The sequence below is a fragment of the Myotis yumanensis genome, unplaced genomic scaffold (assembly GCF_028538775.1).
Source record: "Myotis yumanensis isolate MYYU_CA2020_CCGP unplaced genomic scaffold, mMyoYum1.0.hap1 SCAF_11, whole genome shotgun sequence".
Taxonomy (NCBI): Eukaryota; Metazoa; Chordata; class Mammalia; order Chiroptera; family Vespertilionidae; genus Myotis; species Myotis yumanensis.
This window is the reverse complement of record NW_027223762.1, coordinates 14,831,379-14,850,873: the sequence shown is the minus strand read 5'-3', so window position 1 is coordinate 14,850,873 and position 19,495 is coordinate 14,831,379. Positions and strand designations below refer to the sequence as shown.

General features: G+C 39.9%; 1 protein-coding gene across 1 annotated transcript in view; it reads left to right on the top strand.

Moving 5' to 3' along the window:
- The window catches only part of MEMO1 (mediator of cell motility 1), an 84,755-nt gene continuing 65,260 nt past the window's right edge, over window positions 1–19,495 (top strand). Inside the window, exon 1 of the mRNA XM_070428950.1 lies at window positions 1–156. Within this exon, the coding sequence (XP_070285051.1) occupies window positions 96–156 (61 nt within the window). The 5' untranslated portion in view covers window positions 1–95. The remainder of the gene's footprint in view (window positions 157–19,495) is intronic.

Genomic DNA, 19,495 nt, shown 5'->3' with positions numbered 1-19,495 from the left:
GGCCCGCGGCGTCTCGTCCCCTCGCGGAGCCGCTCCCGCCGCCGCCGCCGCCTCCTCATTCATCCTCGTGCACCATAGGCGGCACAGGCACCAAGATGTCCAACCGAGTGGTCTGCCGGGAAGCCAGCCACGCCGGGAGCTGGTACACAGCCTCAGGTAGGGCCCCGGCCGCCCGCCGCCGCCGACTGGCCCCGCGCCCGCGGCCGAGGTCGGCGGCCCTGCCCCGCGGGGCGGGAGGGACCGGCGCGGACGGCCTCCGCTTGGACCGCGTGGGCAGGGAGCGGACCGGGCCGGCCTCGCCGCCTCCCCCACCGGGCGCCACCCCGCCGGGAGCCCGGCTGGCCGCCCTCGCGCTCACCCCGGAGTTTGGCGAGAGGGAGAGTTGCCCCGGCCGCCCGCGCCGCCCCTCGGGACCGGGCTCGAGGAAGGAACGTGCCCCCGGACCCGAGCTTCCCGTCTCCCCTCGGCTCCCGGGAGCACGGTGTGCCGGCGCCCCAGCCCCGCTTCCTGCGCCCGGAGCCGGCGACCCTCCGGCCTCCCCGCCCTCTCCGGGCCTCCCCGCCGGCGCTCCAGACCCGGCTGCCCCGGGAGCCTCCGTGCGCCCCGGTCTGCTCGCCGGCGCGGAGAGGAAGTGTCCCTGCCCGCGGCCGCGTAGGGGCAGCCTCCCCTGCGCACGGGGTGCTCCGCCGTCCGGAGCGGAGCGCAGGGTGCACTTTCCCACGTCGCCAAACGGGAGAGGCGGCCGCGTGTGAGCTCTGGAGAGGAGCGCTTTGCCGGGGCTGGTACCCTCTGTCGGGGGCAGCGTCGCGGCGCGGAGGCCCGGGGGCCTCCCGTCCTTTGTCAGTTCGCATTGTTCCTGTCACCCAGGAAGGGCCGCTGGAGATGGCCTCCCCGTCTCCAGTCGCTCCCAGCGAGCAGGTGCTGGCGCTGCCGAGCGAATTAGATGAGGTTTGAGCGAATTCAGTCTGCTGGCCGCATTGTCTAAAAACACTTTCCAGCTCTTTAAAAAAGTGTAGGGACTTTCCCTTTAATAAAGCTCTTCTTGGGATGATTGCTTTCTGGGATTACTTTCAGGCTTCACATTTCTGGTAAGTTAACAAAGTTCCACTGTGATTTCGAATAGATTTTAGCCGTTTGGTAGTGGCTTATCAATAACTAGACCTAACTTTTTAAAAAAACTTTATTGTCGAAAGTATTATATATGTCCCCTTTTCTGCGGCCCCCCCCCCCCCCCCCCCCCAGCGCCCTGCCCCAGGCCCCCACCACCCCACGGTCGGTGTTATGCATATTTGCATCCAAGGTCTTTGGTTGTCCCCCCGCCTCCCCCTCCCCCCCCCTTCCCTCCGAGATAGACCTAACATTGAATCGGATCGTGTCTCCCTTTGCAACTAGGTGGGTTGGATAGTGACAGAGTTTGTGAGAAAACAAAGATTTGGAAGAAAATTCATTCCTCTGAGGTTGCTAAACCAGCTCATTAAATACACACACTAAACTGACTCACTGAAGATTTGCTGTGTTAAGAAGACACAAAAGAATTTTATGATTGGATTTGCAAGCCTAACTCTTAGCTACAGTTTTAACTAAATTACATTTAATGGTTACAGTGGCTTTCCTTCTTGGTCCTCGAGTACTTCATAAACATTTAATCAATTCTTACAACCTTAGAATGTCAGTTAAGCTTTTCTTGTTCACCATATGGGGATGTGCCCAAAACTCTACTAAGCCAGTGACAGAACAAAATTGATGAATGGGAGTCCCTGGTTTCTGGGTTTGTTCTCCAGTGAGTGAATTATTAATATTAATTTATCAATGGATAATAGTCTTTTCAGGGTTGTAAATTTATAAACTTTCTTCAATGTGTTTTGAAGAGTAAAAAGTCTCAGTATTCACTTTCATAGCCATCTTTTGGTTAATTTCTTTTGCTTTTGTTTTTGTTTTTTTTAATATTTTATTGATTTTTCACAGAGAAGAAGGGAGAGGGATAGAGCGCTAGAAACATCGATGAGAGAGAAACATCGATCAGCTGCCCCCTGCACGCCCCCCAGTGGGGATGTGCCCGCAACCAAGGTATATGCCCTTGACCGGAATCGAACCCGGGACCCTTCAGTCCGCAGGCCGACGCTCTATCCACCGAGCCAAACCGGTTCGGCTGCTTTTGTTTTTTATACTTTCTATAAATGTTTTAAACGTTTTCTGTACTTGGCATTGGAATGTGGGCAAATGATTCTGGAGGAATTTTTATAGCTTCTTGGACATTCTTTGTGTAGTAAAATAAGGCACAGTTCACACTTTGAATTTGAAAAAGACTTAAGTAATCACAAGTAGAGGAAGAATCCGTTAATCCAGCTCAAAACAGCCTGTGATTATAGCTATTTATCAATAGTAATCCAAAATGGAGTATTTTCTAAAAAATTTAAAATATATTACCTTTCCTAAATTCTGAATGAAATCAATAATGCCATTTTGGTAATGTGAATTGTCAAAGACAACTTTATTTTAAAAAATTCAGACTCTATGTGGCTTTTGTATATGTGTATGTATACATGTATATGTGACTTTAAATTTGAGTAATAATTTAGGGGGAAATTTAAAGCAATTTAGTTGTAAAATCTTTGCATTTTAAAAAATAAATGAAAATGTAGGTAAGTAGTCAAAACCGGTTTGGCTCAGTGGATAGAGCGTCGGCCTGCGGACTGAAGGGTCCCAGGTTCGATTCCGGTCAAGGGCATATACCTTGGTTGCGGGCACATCCCCAGTGGGAGGTGTGCAGGAGGCAGCTGGTTGATGTTTCTCTCTCATCATCGATGTTTCTAACTCTCTATCTCTCTCCTTTCCTCTCTGTAAAAAATCAATAAAAATATATTTTAAAAAAATGTAGGTAAATAAACTTTGACTTGATCTAGTGAGTTCTATATTTAATATTATCCCAGTATATCTATAATGATATCATTGATCATTAGAAAAAATCTACTTGTATTATTTTTGTTTCCCTAATAAACTAGCCCTAAAAATGTGTGATAGGAGAGTAATGTACTTGGGGATTGTCATTCTGTGATTCCTATGGCATTCACATTGCATCTGTGGAGTTAAAAGTGTACAGTTACTGATATAAGGTAAGGGTGAAATCACATTTGCTTCAGTTAATAGCTAGTTTATTTATGTATTTTTAAAAAATATTTTTAATTTCAGAGAGGAAGAGAGAGGGAGAGAGAGATAGAAACTTCAATGATGAGAAGGAATCATTGATTGGCTACCTCCTGCACACCCCTTACTGGGGATAGAGCCTGCAACCCAGGCATGTGCCCTTGACTGGAATCCAACCCGGGAGCCTTCAGTCCGCAGGCCGATGCTCTATCCACTGAGCCAAACCAGCGAGGGCAATAGCTAGTTTAGAAAAAAAGTGCGTGTGTGTATACATAGGTATACTACATACATATACACATATGTCTTCATTTTTATTTAACCCTTGTTATATGCTAGATCCATTGGTAGAGAGAAGTATAAATTATTCCATGCCCCAGGAATATACAGTTTATTTGAAGTATGTAATAGCACAGGATAGCAAGTAAATATCAGAATAATTGAGACAGTGCTCTTGGGAGTTCTGAGGAGGGTGGAATCACTTCAATGAAGGATTTGAATTGTGCTTTGAAGAAGGTATTTGTGCAGGTTTGGAAAGGAGGAAAGAACATGGGGGAACACTACAAAGATACAGAGGCAGGTAAATGTAAGTAGGTCAATTCAATAAGAATGGAAGATTCACTCAGGGGTGAATCTGGTTGGAACTAGAGTATAGATGACTATGAATGCTATGCATCATAGGGATTTGACTTAGTCAGTAGGCAGTCAGGACCTATGGAGAAGTTTCTGAGTAGGGGACTAATAATAGCGTAGCATTTTAGGGAAATTAATCTCTAGGTAGGTTAATCCTCACTTCTTTATGGGTGTACAGCAGGGATCAGCAAACTTACTGCACTCACAAATCCAGCCTGCTGTCTTAAAAAAAAAAAGTCCACTAGCTAAGAATGGTTTTTAATTTTTAAAAGGTTTAAAAACAAAAACCAAGAAGTGCAATAGAGATCATATGTGGCCCCTAAAGCCTAAAATCCTTTTTATTTGGTCCTTTACAGAAAAAACTTGCCAACCCTTATTGTAGGTTAGTGGTGTTCATGGTGTGATCTCTAGACCAGCAGCATAATGTGTCCGTACTCTACATTTTCTCCAGATTCGTTATAGCTTGCATTTCATTATGTCAGGCCCTTTTATCTCCTGCAGGACAGTTATAACTGCCTCCTAACCGGCCTTCTTTCTGCCAATCTTATCCCCCTTAACTCCATCTTCTGCATTGCTCCCTGAATAATCTATCTGACCACATAATTTCTTTACATAAATCTCACTGCCCCATCTAGCCAATTGGTTAAGGTCTAATAACTCCCTTGGTGACTTGGCATCTTTCTGTTTCTTTGGCCACTTCCACCCACCCATCCCAGTTCTTGCCTTTATTACCCTTAAGCAGCAGTTAGCAGCTGTTCTTTGTTTCTTTAAATACACTGTACGGTTTCTTATCACTGTGCTTTTGCCAAGCTGTTCCCTCTGTTGGAATGCACTTTGTCAGGATAACTCCTACTCACCTTTTATTTATTTTTTAAAATTTTTATTTATTGATTTCAGAGAGGGTAAAGAAGGGAGGGAGAGAGGGAGAAACATTGACTTGTTCCATCTGTCCATGCATTCATTGGTTGATTCCTGTATGTTTCCTACCTCTAGGTGGAACCTGCAACCTTGACATGCTCCAATCAATTGAGCTATCTGGTCAGGGCATTCCTATTCACCTTTTAAAGATTCAGGTGCTAACACCTCCAAGAAACTTACTCTAATGCTTTTTCTCTCCCAGTTTATCTTTAAAAAAATTTTTTTTTTAGCCCAGCTGGCGTGGTTCAGTGGTTGAGCATTGACCCATGAATCAGGGGGTCACGGTTGATTCCTGGTCAAGGCACATGCCTGGCTTTTGGGCTCATTCCCCGGTGTGGGATGTGCATGAGGCAGCTGATCAACAATGTTTCTGTCTTTCTATCCCTCTCCCTTCCTCTCTCTGAAATCAGTAAAAATAAGCTATTTACTTTTTCATATTGATTTGTAGTTCTTTCTAGACATATCTAACAAGTCTTGTTAGATATGTCTGTTACAAGTATCTTCTACTTTGTAGTTAGCTCTTGGCATTCCAGAGGGATCCCTTACAACTTATATTTTCTGAAGTTGGTATGTTTATATCTTAAGTGAATATTTAATGTAGGAGGGATTCTCCCCCCCCCCCCCTTGGAAAATGGTTTTTATATTGATGGTATATCTTATAATTGCTGGTGTCATAGAATTGAGGAAATATATCAAAGTCTGATGATTTCAAAGCATTCTTGATGTGTTTGTATGATATATATCTAAATTGAATTTTTACTTTTTTAATTCACTCTGTCATTTCTAAACATATTTAATACAGTTATATCAGGATTCTATAGTTGGAAAAACATGACTTTTTTTTTGGCATGTACCTTGAATTCTAGAGTGTCAAAATATATTTGGTTTTTGAGAAATTGAAAAACTGCTACTAGAATTATTCTCCTTTGAAGAGAAAAAACTATATAATACTTAGTTTTGAAATGAACTTTTTTGGATTACTAAACATGATTTTCTGTATGCTGATATTCTTTTGCATCTCATCCTGTTATTTTATCGTAGAGAAAGGTAAGAAGGAAAGAACAAATTTAATTGGAAAACTATTGAAATTATTGCTTGATTAATTCTAGCTCTTTCTCACTTTCCTTCTTGTCCTTTCACATGAAATTTTCAAGTCAAAGTTAACTTTTCTATCTCAGTGTAGGTTTATATTATCTGCCTTTGGGTTTTTCTCCATTTGAAAGAAGAACAAGACTGCAGCAAATAAAATGTTGTATTCCATAGGTACATTCTATATGTGTGTATATAATCTTTAATCTTCAAAAGGATGCTACAAGGTTAGTTTTATGTCCATTTATGGATGTGGAAACAATGACTCAGAGTGGTTGAGTAACTTGTTTAAAGTACAAGTAAGTGGAAAAGCCAGTCTGATTCCAAAATTAGAGTTTAGTGTTAGGGGCAGGGAGGTATGGTGAGGTATGCTGTCCCAAACACTGAACTTTTCTGTCCCATTTCAGGGTTTTCCAGAATACAGCATGGACATTTAAGTCACACTTGTATATCACTTATAGTTTATAAAGCATTTTCTCATACATTTTTGATTTTCACAATAATATTATGATTAGGTGTAGGATAAGTAAGGCAGGCTGGTCTTTATTTACCCTCCACCTTGGTATTTTACTGATGAAAAACTAAGAGGAGGCTAAATTGTCTGAGACATACTACTGGTAAATGGTGGACCGAGAATTTGAACCTAGGCCTTCTAGCTGAAGCCTTCTGTTCTTTCTATTTATTGTAATGCCAGAGTAAGAGGTTGAACTATTTTGGAAACAGTAAGCAATCTATAATTGTCAGGTAAGTAAGTACTTAGATTAAACAAAAGCATAACTAAAAACATTTGTAAATTTTGAATATTATTCATATACTATAAGTACTGACAAAGGAGTTGGTATATTTGAATTAGATTAGTCCTAGAATTGGAATTGGGCCTAACAAACTCAGCACTTTTGGAGAAGCTTTGTTTCAGTATTGGACCAACAGAGTTCTGTGAAAGGTACTGCTTGCTCTAGGGACTAGGTGTGTATGTGGCAGGAGATGAAACAAACAAAAAAATCTCTAGAGTTTATCTTCTAGGAGACAGACTATACGTAAGGTAAATAAGTAAAATAGGCAGTATGTTTTTTTAAAATATATATTTTATTGATTTTACAGCAAAGAAGGGAGAGGGGTAGAGAGAGACATCGATGAGAGAGAAGCATCGATCAGTTGCCTCCTGCACACCCCCTACTGGGGATGTGCCTGCAACCAAGGTACATGCCCTTGACCGGAATCGAACCTGGGACCCTTCAGTCCCCAGACCGACGCTCTATCCAGTGAGCCAAACCGGCTAGGGCAGAATGTTTGATAGAGGGGAGTGCTATAATTGCATATAGAATTATAAATTAGATAAAGCAGAGCTAGTGCATTAGCAATGTTACAGGATGAGAGAAATTAGCAATTTTAAATAGTATGGAAGGGAATACTTCATTAAGATGACATTTGAACGAAGACTTAAGTAGTTGAAAGAACAGGCTTGCATTCTAGATCATTTTAAGGGCTAGATAATTTTAGGCCACAGCAAATTCAAAGGTCCTAAGACTGGAGCAGGCCTGGAGTATTTGAGAAACTGCAAGTAAGCCATTGAAGCTGGAATGAAGTGACTTGGGGCAGAGTAGTGTGATATGACGTACCTGGAGCAGAGGCATAAAGCTGTGGTCAGATGATACTGGGTCTTGGCCATTGTAAGGATTTTTACTTGAGTGAGAAGATTTAGAGCAGTTGTTGACATGCTCTCATTTAGACTTATTAGGATCTCTTTGACTGCTATGTTGAGAGTAGACTACAGTTAGCGAGTGGTGAGGGCAGTGGCAAGGGCAGAACCAGGGAGACCAGTTAAAAAGAAAGCAGTAATCCTAGTGAGAGATGATATTGCTGATAGCAGTGGGGGTGGGTCAGAAGTGAGTTGTTTACTGGATATAGTCTGATGGTAGAGCTGAAAGCATCTGCTGCCATACTTGAAGTGGGGTGTGAGAGAATGGAGGAGTCTTGGGTATCTCTAAAGGTTTATCCCTGAGCAGTTGTAATAATGGAGTTGATATTATCCGAGGAAAGATTGAAGAGAAACACGTTTGGAGAGGGAAGGTTAGGGAGTTCAATTTTTTTTTCTCTTACGTTTGAGATGTTTACCATGTCAACTGTATGCCTGCATTTAGAGTTTAGGGGAAAGGCCTAGACTGGAGATGTAAATTAAATTATTATTATATAGATGATATTTAAAGCCAAGTGTCTGGATAAAATCACCATAGGAATGAGAGTAGCTAGAAAAAAGAGGGTCAGAGAATGGGCCTTCAAACATTTCCAGCTTGAAGAGCTTGGGGAGGTGAGGGTGATCATGCAAGGAAGACAGATTAAGTATCTCATGAGTAGGAGAATGAGATGTCCTGGGATCCAAGAAAAGAAAATGCTTTAAGGCATCACAACACAATTTATATAGATTTGTCTGGGCCTTTTTTCCTTGACAAACACATTTATGTCTGGTTTAAGCCACTCTGGTCTTAGCCATCTCTTGTGCTCTGGCCAATGGTTCCTAACCAGTTGCTTACTAGTAGTTTCTATTCTGTTCTTTACATGGCAGCCTAAGAGATGCTTAACAATGTAAATAAGATAATATTCTTTTTTCAAAACCCTCCCATCATACTTAGAATTTATTCAAAGTCCTTACCAAGACTTAGCAGGTCTTATATGCTCTGACCTCTGTTTAACTTTCTGATTTCACCTCCTACAACTTACCCTTTACCTTATTCTGTCCCAGTCATTCTGGCCCCCTTGCTGTTCTCTAAATATGTCAAGCTTATTCCTGCTTTAGGACTTGTTTTTTAAAATAGATTTTTTGAATAGCTTATTGATTTTTTTTTTTTAGAGAAAGGGAGAGGGCAATAGAGAATCATTGATCGGCAGCCTCCTGCACACTCCCTACTGTGGTTTCAGCTTACAACCCTGGCATGTGCCCTGACTGGAATTGAATTGTGACCTCCTGGTTCATGGGTCAACACCACTGAGCCACACCAGCTGGGCTGCCTTATGACTTTTGCATTGTACTTCATAAGATTGACTAATTCTGGCTGGGTAGGCAAGGAAAGGATATTTTTATTGGGTCCTTTATTTTGATAGTTACAATTAAGAGGAGAAATAGGAAGAGGTGTTGAAAATGGGTGGCATGGCTCTTCCCATGAGAAACAGTAGTCCTTGGAGAGAAGCCTTTGCGAAAAGCGTTTAAGTTCAGGAAATGTTGCAGCTGGTTTTTTCCTTTGGGTCCAGACAACTAAAATAGACTTGTTTTATGGCTCATTACATGGTCTGCCTTGGTGTGTGTTTGAAAATAATGTATGTTTAAATGTTAATTAGGCTAAGTCAGTGATTCTCAACCTTCTGGCCCTTTATTTTTTATTTTTTTTTATATATATTGTATTGATTTTTTACAGAGCGGAAGGGAGAGGAATAGAGAGTTAGAAACATCGATGAGAGAGAAACATCGATCAGCTGCCTCCCACACACTCCCCACTGGGGATGTGCCCGCAACCAAGGTACATGCCTTTGACCGGAATCGAACCCGGGACCCCTGAGTCCGCAGGCTGACACTCTATCCACTGAGCCAAACTGGTTAGGGCAACCTTCTGGCCCTTTAAATACAGTTCCTCCTGTTGTGACCCAACCATAAAATTATTTTCGTTGCTACTTCATAACTGTAATGTTGCTACTGTTATGAATCGTAATGTAAATATCTGATATGCAGGATGTATTTAGGCGACCCCTGTGAAAGGGTCGTTCGACCGCCAAAGGGGTCTCGGCCCACAGGTTGAGAACCGCTGGGCTAAGTTGTTACTATATTTAAATCTTCTACATTCCTATTGATTATCCATTTATTATTTCTGTCAATTCCTGAGAACAGTGTTGAAATTTCTAAATATGATTCTGAAATTGTCTTTTTTGTCTTAGCTTTGTTAATTTGTTGTTTTATGTTTTTTTTTAAATTGATTTCAGAGAGGAATCAATAAAAGGGATAGAGAGATAGAAACATCAATGATGAGAGAGAATCATTGATTGGCTGCCTCCTGCATACCCCAAACTGGGGATCAAGCCTTTAGTCTGCTGGCCAGCACTCTTTCCACTGAGCCAAACCAGCTAGGGCCGTCTCATGTATTTTGAATGTCTATTATTTGATATGCATGTTTTGGATTACTTTTTTTTTTTTTTTAATGAATTAACTCTATCATTACCTATGTACCTTTTTATTTCTGGTAATATGTTTTGTTCTGAAGTGTTTCTTATTTAATATTAATAAAGCCAATCTAGCTTTCTTTCTTTTTCTTTTTTTAATAAATCTTCATTGATCTCAGAGAATAAGGGAGAGGGAAAGAGAGATAGAAACATTGATGTGAGAGAGACACATTGATTGGTTGCCTCCTGCACACACCCCGACCAGGGCCAGGGATCAAGCCTGCAACCAAGGTACGACGTGCCCTCGACCAGAACCGAACCCAGGACCTTCAGTCTGCAGGCTGACGCTCTATCTACTGAGCCAAACCGGCCAGGGCCAATCTAGCTTTCTTATGGTTAATATTTACATGGTAAATACTTTTTCATCTGTGTCAGGGCTCTCAGAGACCACCTTGCTGTTTGATGTCTGGCTTATTTCACTTAACATGTTTGCAAGGATGATACATGCAGAATGTATCAGAATTTTATTCTTTTTTAAGGCTGAATAATACCAATATATGTATATACCATATTTTATTTATTTCATCTGTTGATGGACATTGTGAGTTGTTTCCACCTTTTGGCTTTAGTATTGATACAGCTATGAGTATTGGTATGCAAGCTTGAGTCTCTGCTATGAACTCTTTTGGGTATCTATCTAGGAGTTGAATTGCTGGGTCACATAATCTATGTTTAACTTTTTGAGGAACCACCAAACTGATTGCCATAGCAGCTGGACCATTTTACATTTCTACTGGCAATGCATGAGGGTTCCACTTTCTTCAAATCTTTACCAACACTTACTAATTTTGATAATAATCATTCTGAGTATGAAGTTGTATCATTATGGCTTTGATTTGCATTTCTGTAATGACTAATGATGTTGAACATCTTTTCATATGCTTATTGGCCATTAGTATATCATCTAAACAGAGATGTCTATCCTTTGTCCATTTTTGAATTGGGTTGTGTTTCTGTTATTGAGTTGTAAGAATTCTTTATATATTCTGGAACTTAATCCCTTAACAGGTATATGAATTGCAAGTCTTTTCTCCCGTTTCTACAGATTGTCTTTTTACTTTCTGGGTAATAATTTCATGCACAAAAGTTTTTAATTTTGATGAAATTAAGTTATATTCGTTTTTTACTCGTGCTTTGGTGTTATATCTAAAAAAAAACCCCCAACCATTGTTAAATCCAAGATAATGGAGATTTGCTTCTGTATTTTCTTTTGAGAGTTTTATTATTTTAGTACTCACATTTAGGTTGTTGATCCATTCTGGGTTAGTTTTGTATGTGGGGTGGGTTGGGGTCCAACTTGATTCTTTTGCATGTGGATATCCAATTGTCTCAGCACCATTTGTTGAAGAGACTTCTTTCCCCATTGAATGTTCAAATCAATTGGACATAAATGTTTGGGTTTATTTCTGCACTCTCAGTTCTATTCCTACCTGCCTGTTTATCCTATACCTTTACAACACAGATTGATAACTATAGTTTTGTGTGTTTTTTTGCCCCATTTTTGAAAGGTAGTTTGGTAGGCATTGAATTCAGTGGGTATGTTGACATTCCTGTGTTTGTTTTTTAGCACTTTCTAAATGTTCTATTTTATTTTGGCTTGCACAACTTCTGAAAATTCTGTGGTTTTTAAAATATTTGTTCTCTTGAATACAGTCTGTCTTTTTTCCTCTGGTTGCTTTATGCTTTTTAAAAAGCTTATTACCATTTTCCTGTTATTTTATTATCATGTGCCTTTGAATAATTTTCTTTGAGTTTATCCTGTTTTGGATTCACCAAGTTTCTTGGATTTGCAGGTTATAGTTTGTGGCAAATTTGGAAAAATATTTAGTATTATTACCTCAGATATTTTTTCTTTTCACCCTCTTTGTTTTCTAGATTCCAGTTGAAAGTGTTACTTTTTAAAAATGTATTTTTATTGATTTCAGATAGGAAGGGAGGGAGAGAGAGATAGAAACAGCAATGATGAGCCCTAGCTGGTTTGGCTCCGTGGATAGAGCATTGGCCCACAGACGGAAGGGTACCAGTTTCCATTCCAGACAAGGGCACATGCCCGGGTTGCGGGCTTGATCCCCAGTAGGGGGTGTGCAGGAGGCAGCTGATCAGTGATTCTCTCTCATCATTGATGTTTCAATCTCTCTCTCTCCCTCTTCCTTCCTCTCTGAAATCAATAAAGAAGAAAAAAAAAAAGAAACATTAGTGAGAGAGAATCATTGATCGGCTTCCTCCTGCACGCCCCCTACTGGGGCTCGAGCCTGCAACCGGGCAAATGCCCTTGACTGGAATTGAACCCAGGACCCTTCCATCTGCATGCCGATGCTCTATCCACTGAGCCAAACTGGCCAGGGTGAGAATTATTTTTTTATTTTATTATTTTTTAAAAAATACATTTTTATTGATTTTAATGAGGAAGGGAGAGAGGAGAGAGAGAGAGAAACATCAGTGATGAGAGAGAATCATTGATTGGCTGCCTCCTGCATGTCCCCTACTTGGGATCGAACCCACAACCCGGGCATGTTCCCTTGACTGGAATTATATCTGGGATCCCGGTGCTCTATCCACCAAGCCAAACCAGCTAGGGCTATTTTTAAAAAATTTTTTTTACTCTCTGCTTCCTTTTGCATATTTCTTTTTCTATCTTTAAGTGCACAGATTTTTTTTCTTGCACAATATCTAATTTTGTTTTTAATTCCATCAGTAACATCTTTTAAGTGTAACAGAGTTAATATTTTCTAAATAGGTTAAATTAGATTTAGATTAAATTAAGAAATAGAATACATTTATGTGTTTTAAAGTTAAAGGTATTCATTGAGAAGTGTCATTCCTATACCATTCCTGAGTATTCCATATTCCCCTTCCCTCATAGGTGGTTGCTTTTTGTCAATTTCTTGAATGCCAGCTTAGTGTTTTTTTATGCATATACAGGCACATATGCATCTGACATCATTTCCTCTCCGGTTTCAGCAAATGGTAGCATATTATATAATTGTTTTATTCCTTGCCTTTTGTACATAACAAATTTAATGATTGAAGATACTTTCATTTTATAACAATCATTATTCTACCTATCACCTCCTTTTGTTTGGTTATTGCTTATTGTACTTCAAAGGAAGATACTCAATAGCTAAGTAATAAAAGTATTATTAGGTTTCTAGCAGTTGTTTTCAAACTTTTTAGCCTCAGAATTCCTTTACATTCTTCAGAATTATTGATAACTCCAAAAAGCTTTTGTTTATGTAGGTTATATCTATCAATATCTATCATTTAAAAATTATAAACCCATTTAAACGCTATTTATGTTAACATAAGTAGCATTTAAAAATCAATCTATCTATCTATCTATCTATCTATATATATTTATTGATTTCAGAGAGGAAGGGAGAGGGAGAGAGAGAGAAACATCAATGATGAGATGTTTCTGCACACCCCCTACTGGGGATTGGGCTTGCAACCCAGGCATGTGCCCTTGAGTGGAATCGAACCCAGGACCCTTCAGTCCTCAGACCAACGCTCTATCCACTGAGCCAAACCAGCTAGGGCGTAAGTAGCGTTTTTAATGAAAGTCACTGTCTCTTCCAAAACAAGGAAAATATGAGATTGACATTTATTACATTTTTTGCAACTGTCTTTATGTCTAGCTTAATAGGAAACAACTGGATTCCCATAGCTATTACTGCGTGCACTCTGTTGTGATAGGTTCTTTCACTAAAGCATATGAAGGAAATCTGGCCTCATACAGATATGTAGTTGGAAAGGGGAAGAGTATTTTAACAGACTTTTCACATAATTGTGGATATCCTTTGATGCTATACTAAAACCCCAGTGGTAGTTAAAAAATAAAACTGTTTTACTGAAATATAGTTGACATAAGTGTTCTCTGTTTAGTCCCTAAAGACAGTGGTTTTCAACGATGGGGCCCTATCCCAAATCTTTTGAGTCTTTTGGATTCCTCTAGGAGTGGGGATTCTGGCTTGTGTGGTTTTCTTAAAAGCACTGCGGATGATTCTGATGAGTACTTTGCTCTAGTGCTTCGCCATTAGGTGATTCAGGATCCGATTCTTCTGAATTTGCGCTGTTGGCTAACTTAACCTGTGAGAAGGGAGGAAACTGGCTGTTTAGGTGAACACAGACTGACTAATTTATCTAGTCTCCCATCTCTGCTTTGTGTAGAGGTCTTTGACTCCTGCAGGGCTGGTGTTGCTCAATGGTTTGAGCATCAACCCATGAATCAAGAGGTCACTGGTTCGATTCCTGGTCAGGGCACATGCTGGGGTTGCGGGCTTGATCCAGGATCATGCAGGAGGCAGCCAGCCGAACAATGATGTTTCTATCTCTCAATGTCTCTTTCTTCCTTCTAAAAATCAATAAAAACATATTTAAAAAAATGAAATAAAAAAGTTCTTACAGTATTTGAAAATTCCATTGCTAATGTGAAATTTAACACTAATGTAATTTAACAATATGTTTGCAGTTTAAAATAATTGTATTTTTAAATAACTGAGTTGAGACATTTGTGTTTTGGACTTAGATACAGTGTGCCTACCATTTGTTCATTATCCTATGTAATAAAAGCCTAATATGCTAAGAGTTTAACCATCTGACCAGTCACTATGATGCACACTGACCACCAGGGGGCAGACGCTCTGACTGGTAGGTCAGCTTGCTGCTGGGATCCAGCCAATGGGGACTGGGCGAGATGGGCTGGACACTCCCTGGAGCCCTCCTGTGATCCCTCCCCGGCCCCCGATCATGCACTGGTGGGCCTGGCATACGTCCTCTCACAATCTGGGACCCCTCGGGGGATTGTCAGAGAGCCGGTTTCAGTCCCATCCCTGTAGGCCAGGCCGAGGGACCCCAACAGTGCATGGATTCGTGCACTGGGCCTCTAGTCTGGTGTAATAAATAAAGATTGGTTTCTACATATCAGTCTACCACAGCGGTTCTCAGCCTGTGGGTCGCGACCCCTTTGGGGGTCAAACGACCCTTTCACAGGGGTCACTAAATATATCCTGCATATCAGATATTTACATTACAATTCATAACAGTAGCAAAATTACAGTTATGAAGTAGCAATGAAAATAATTTTATGGTTGGGGGTCACCACAACATGAGGAACTGTATTAAAGGGTCGCGGCATTAGGAAGGTTGAGAACCACTGGTCTACCAGGAAGTATTTATTAAATACAAGTATGTTTAACTAAGAATTTTGGAAAGTAGAAAATAAGAACATATGGATCCTTACCAAAACTCAGATGAGCCAACAACTACTGTAGGGCATCTGGATTCTATTTAATGATTATTGCCAACATTTATTGAGTCCTTACTATATGTTAGGCATTTGCCCTTACATTTCTTTTAGTATAAAAACCATGTAAAAAAGCTTAGGTTGTTCAAGGTCACAAAGTTTGTGCTGGTGTTCCAACCAGCTGGCTCCACACCTGAAACTAGAAACCACCATTCTACATTGCTTCCCATACAAGGCTTTGCATAAATTATCATTCTAGATTATTAAACATTTATGGTTATTTGAAAATAAGTGTTTGGGAATCATGTGACTTGTAAAACATTTTATTTTGTGAAGTTTCATACTGTCAAATCAATAAAAGCAAGGTAATTTTAAAAATCCAAAATATGTAAAATTAAACTTTTTAGTCATGCATGTTGCATAAACTATACAGTGAACATGTTTCAGTATGTTGGTCTTGTAATTAAAACACCTTTTCAGGCATAAAAACTTTCCGTGGCTCCCCATTGTCTATTTGGAAAAACAAGCAAATTCCTTAACATAGGCTTTAAGAGGTCATTTATTCTAGTTCTCCCCTTTGAACTGTGTTTCTTGCAACTGGAATTGTCATTTCTGCTTCTGTGCTTGTGTTCATAGCTTCCTTCTGTTTGGAAACACCCTGCCATTTTCTGCCTCTCTAGTTCTGCTTTAAGGCGTAATGTAAGTTCATGTTTGTGCTGTTCTTGAGTGCTTGTCTACTTTCAACTCTATTTAAAACTTTTAGTCTTAGCCAGTTTGGCTCAGTGGACAGAGTGTTGGCCTGCAGACCAAAGGGTCCTGGATTCGATTTCGGACAAGGGCACAAAACTTGGTTGCAGGCTCCTCCCCGGCCGAGGGCTCGTGCAGGAGGCAACCAGTCGATGTGTTTCTCTCTCATTGATGTTTCTCTCTGTCTTTCCCTCTCTTTTCCACTCTCTCTAAAAATCAACGAAAATATATCCTTGGGTGAGGATTAACCAAAATAAATAAATAAATAAATAAATAATTTAAATGGAGAATTTGCTTCCTCATTTGCCACCTTATTTCCTCCCATCCAGTTTAGTTGAGGAGCACTAATTTTAATAAAATTAGTGCTCCTCCACTAAATTTGAAATTAGCTATATTAAGAGCCTGGAAGTTAAATACCTTATTCACAATTTATGGGCCACTTGAAGACAAAGTGGGTTGTATATGCACTCCAACTTCTGGACATTGTGGGTTCTTTTAAATTGTCTATATTTTTAATATATGAGTATATATTTTAGTAATTTTTAGAAATGTGACTTGTTAGTGACCACTAATGCTAGGTCATTATAATGTATATTAGAGGCCCGATGCACGAAATTTGTGCAAGGGACTTGGCCCTCGCAGCCGCGGCTGCCTCGGCCCCTTGCAGCCCCCACTTCGTTTGGGAGGTGGTCCAGACGGTCGTTCTGCTGTTTGGTCTGATTAGCATATTAGCTCTTTATTATATAGGATATCTTGACATTATTTTCAGCATTTTAATTTCTGCCATGTGTTTGAGAGTATAGACTCCTTTCTCTGCTCACCATTGCAGTGAATTTGCTTTTTTTCTCTCCTTCCTTTCAGTCTCTCTAGAGATAGTTTGTTTCTAGGCAAAGACACTTTGTTTTTTAGTACTCAGCCCACATGAGGGGTAGGGAAGAAATGCAATAGGATGCTTCTGCCTTTTTCTAGATACCCACCAAAGGATGTAAGCTAAGTACTCTTGAGATCTGGGTGGCATCTCCCAGGTGTCTTGGTGGTGGGGCAAGGGTTTAGGAGTAGTGTAGGCTTTCACTTAACTGGGTTCAATAAGACCCTATTGTATATACATTGTCTGCTGAGTCCTATTATCTGTCACACAGACCTGGAGATGAGAATTTTCCTCAAACCCCAGCTTTGTCCAGTTAAAGCAGCCGTGCCCCATGAGAATGTATAACTTAGGTGTCATACTTGCCAAACTGGTCTTTATTTTTAACATTTTAATTTTTTACATTAGTTTTACTTTCCTATTGCAGACTGTTTAAATGTGAGAAACATTTTTTATGGCATTCCTATTCTGGCTTAAGACAAATCAGTGTACCCCCTAGGACTATAAGACTTCACCACCTATTTCTGTTACCAATGGCCATTGCTTCATTTTTCTGTATGGCATCCAGTTAAAAACACAAGATTGAGCTGATTGAGATTTTGGTACTCTACACCTCTCCATAGATGCTTCAGAAGTTTTTCAGGGTTTTGTAGTTTGAAATGCTGGATTTTCAGATATTGAAGCCATGACAAAACAAACTATGCATGTGCACATCTTTTAATTTTTACTGAGCAGCCAATTTGAGTCATTAGAAAAGTACATAACATCTTAAGTATCCATTCATAAGTCATTGTTAAAAGCGTGGAGTTTGGAATGCAAGGGTATGAAATGGAGGGTAGTTTTGTAATCAAGAAAATGAAAAGTGAAAAAGGAGACCTCCTTTGCAATTAATCTGAGGCACTTCTTCTTAGAGGATTTATCACTCTACAACTGTGATTTTCAACCTTTTTCATCTTATAAAATTCTGTGGCACACCAAAGAATATATTTTTTGCTGATCGGACAAAAATATATGGCTTTGATTTATTCCTATGGGACAGCTATTGTTGTATTTACTGTTGTCATTTTTTAATTTGACAATGTAAGGGAAAAGGGGTCAGGGCCGCTGACTAAGTAGTCAGGTATTACATGCTTTAAAACCTGTGGTGCTCTGGTTGAAAATGGCTGCTCTCAGTTTGGTCACTAACAGAATAGAGGCTGTCTAGTATTAGAAGGTTTGCTATTAGGGGATGCTATACTGCTAATACTGTTAGAGTAATATTGTAGGCAGTGCAAGATCAGAGACTTCCAGGTCAGGAGATCAGCCAAGTTGGTGCTGTAAGGGTAGAAACTGTTTGCAGTCAACCCTGCCTGGGTGTAGGCAGCCCTGGGCCCTAGTTGAAGCCAGAAGGTGCTCAAGTCTGCAGGTGCATTCTGTTGCCAAATGAAGCAGAATCAGGTGACTAGGATTCCTTCACAAGTTGAGATAACTGGAACTGTTTAAATGATGTGTGATGGTTTCATGGTTTGGCTGGGGGAAGATATTTAACATTTACAGGAAGAAATTATAAATCTTTAATAGAATAAAAATATTTAGTCTGGTTCTTTTTCTAAAATTTTCTAGATGACAGTTACTGAAGTTTACATTGAGTAGATTTTACTTTTCATTCTCAAGTATGATATCAAGTATGTTATCCAAAGTAACTTGTTTATACCCATTTTTTGTAATTACTGAGTATTAGTCACAGATGTTTGAAATTATATTTTATGTGTCATCAGGGTAAAATGCAGTCATGTTCATGCTCGTATTCTGCTGCAGCAAACAAGGTAGTTAGAAAAGGCCATAATTAATAGGTGTTTAAAAGTTGCTTTGATGTCCTTAGATGAAAGCTCTGCTACCAATACCAAATACTAGTATTTTTAATTATCACTCTCCTTTATAACATGAAATACTGGCTTGATTTCTATAGCGATGGCGATAGGATTGTTAACCGGTAATACATGTTTACTGTGAATGTGTAGAGGAAAATCTTAGAAACTGTTTATCTTATAAATAATTCACTTTCATATTCAGGTTGTTTGGTATCTGTTTGAATAAAATTCCAAAAATATGCCTACATGTTGACTTTATCTCATGACATTAATAGATAGCTTTCTTTGTTGTGAGATATAAAAATGTGATTGCTAATGCCTAAGATTATATTTTATAAAGTGAGTGAATTTTTAAAAAACTGTATTTTATTGAGAGGAAGGGAGAGGGATAGATAGTTAGAAACATCCATGAGAGAGAAACATCGATCAGCTGCCTCCTGCACACACCCTACTGGGGATGTGCCCACAACCAAGGTACATGCACTTGACTGGAATTGAACCTGGGACCCTTCAGTCCACAGGCCGATGCTCTGTCCACTGAGCCAAACCGGTTAGGGCTAAAGTGAGTGAATTGGTGTGTTTGAAGTTTTGGAGATTTCAAATTGAGAGACCTAGAAATGATGAAAAAGGAGGCAATGCTAGTTGCTTTTAGTTCTTGGACTAGTTTCATTTGTTCTCTCCATTTTCTTGTAACTCATCCTGTCTGCAACTACTTGCAAACTAAATTATTAACTTGTAAACTAAATTATTAGCATTAATCACTAAAAACTAATCACTCTAAGGTTAATGATTTCTCATAATCAC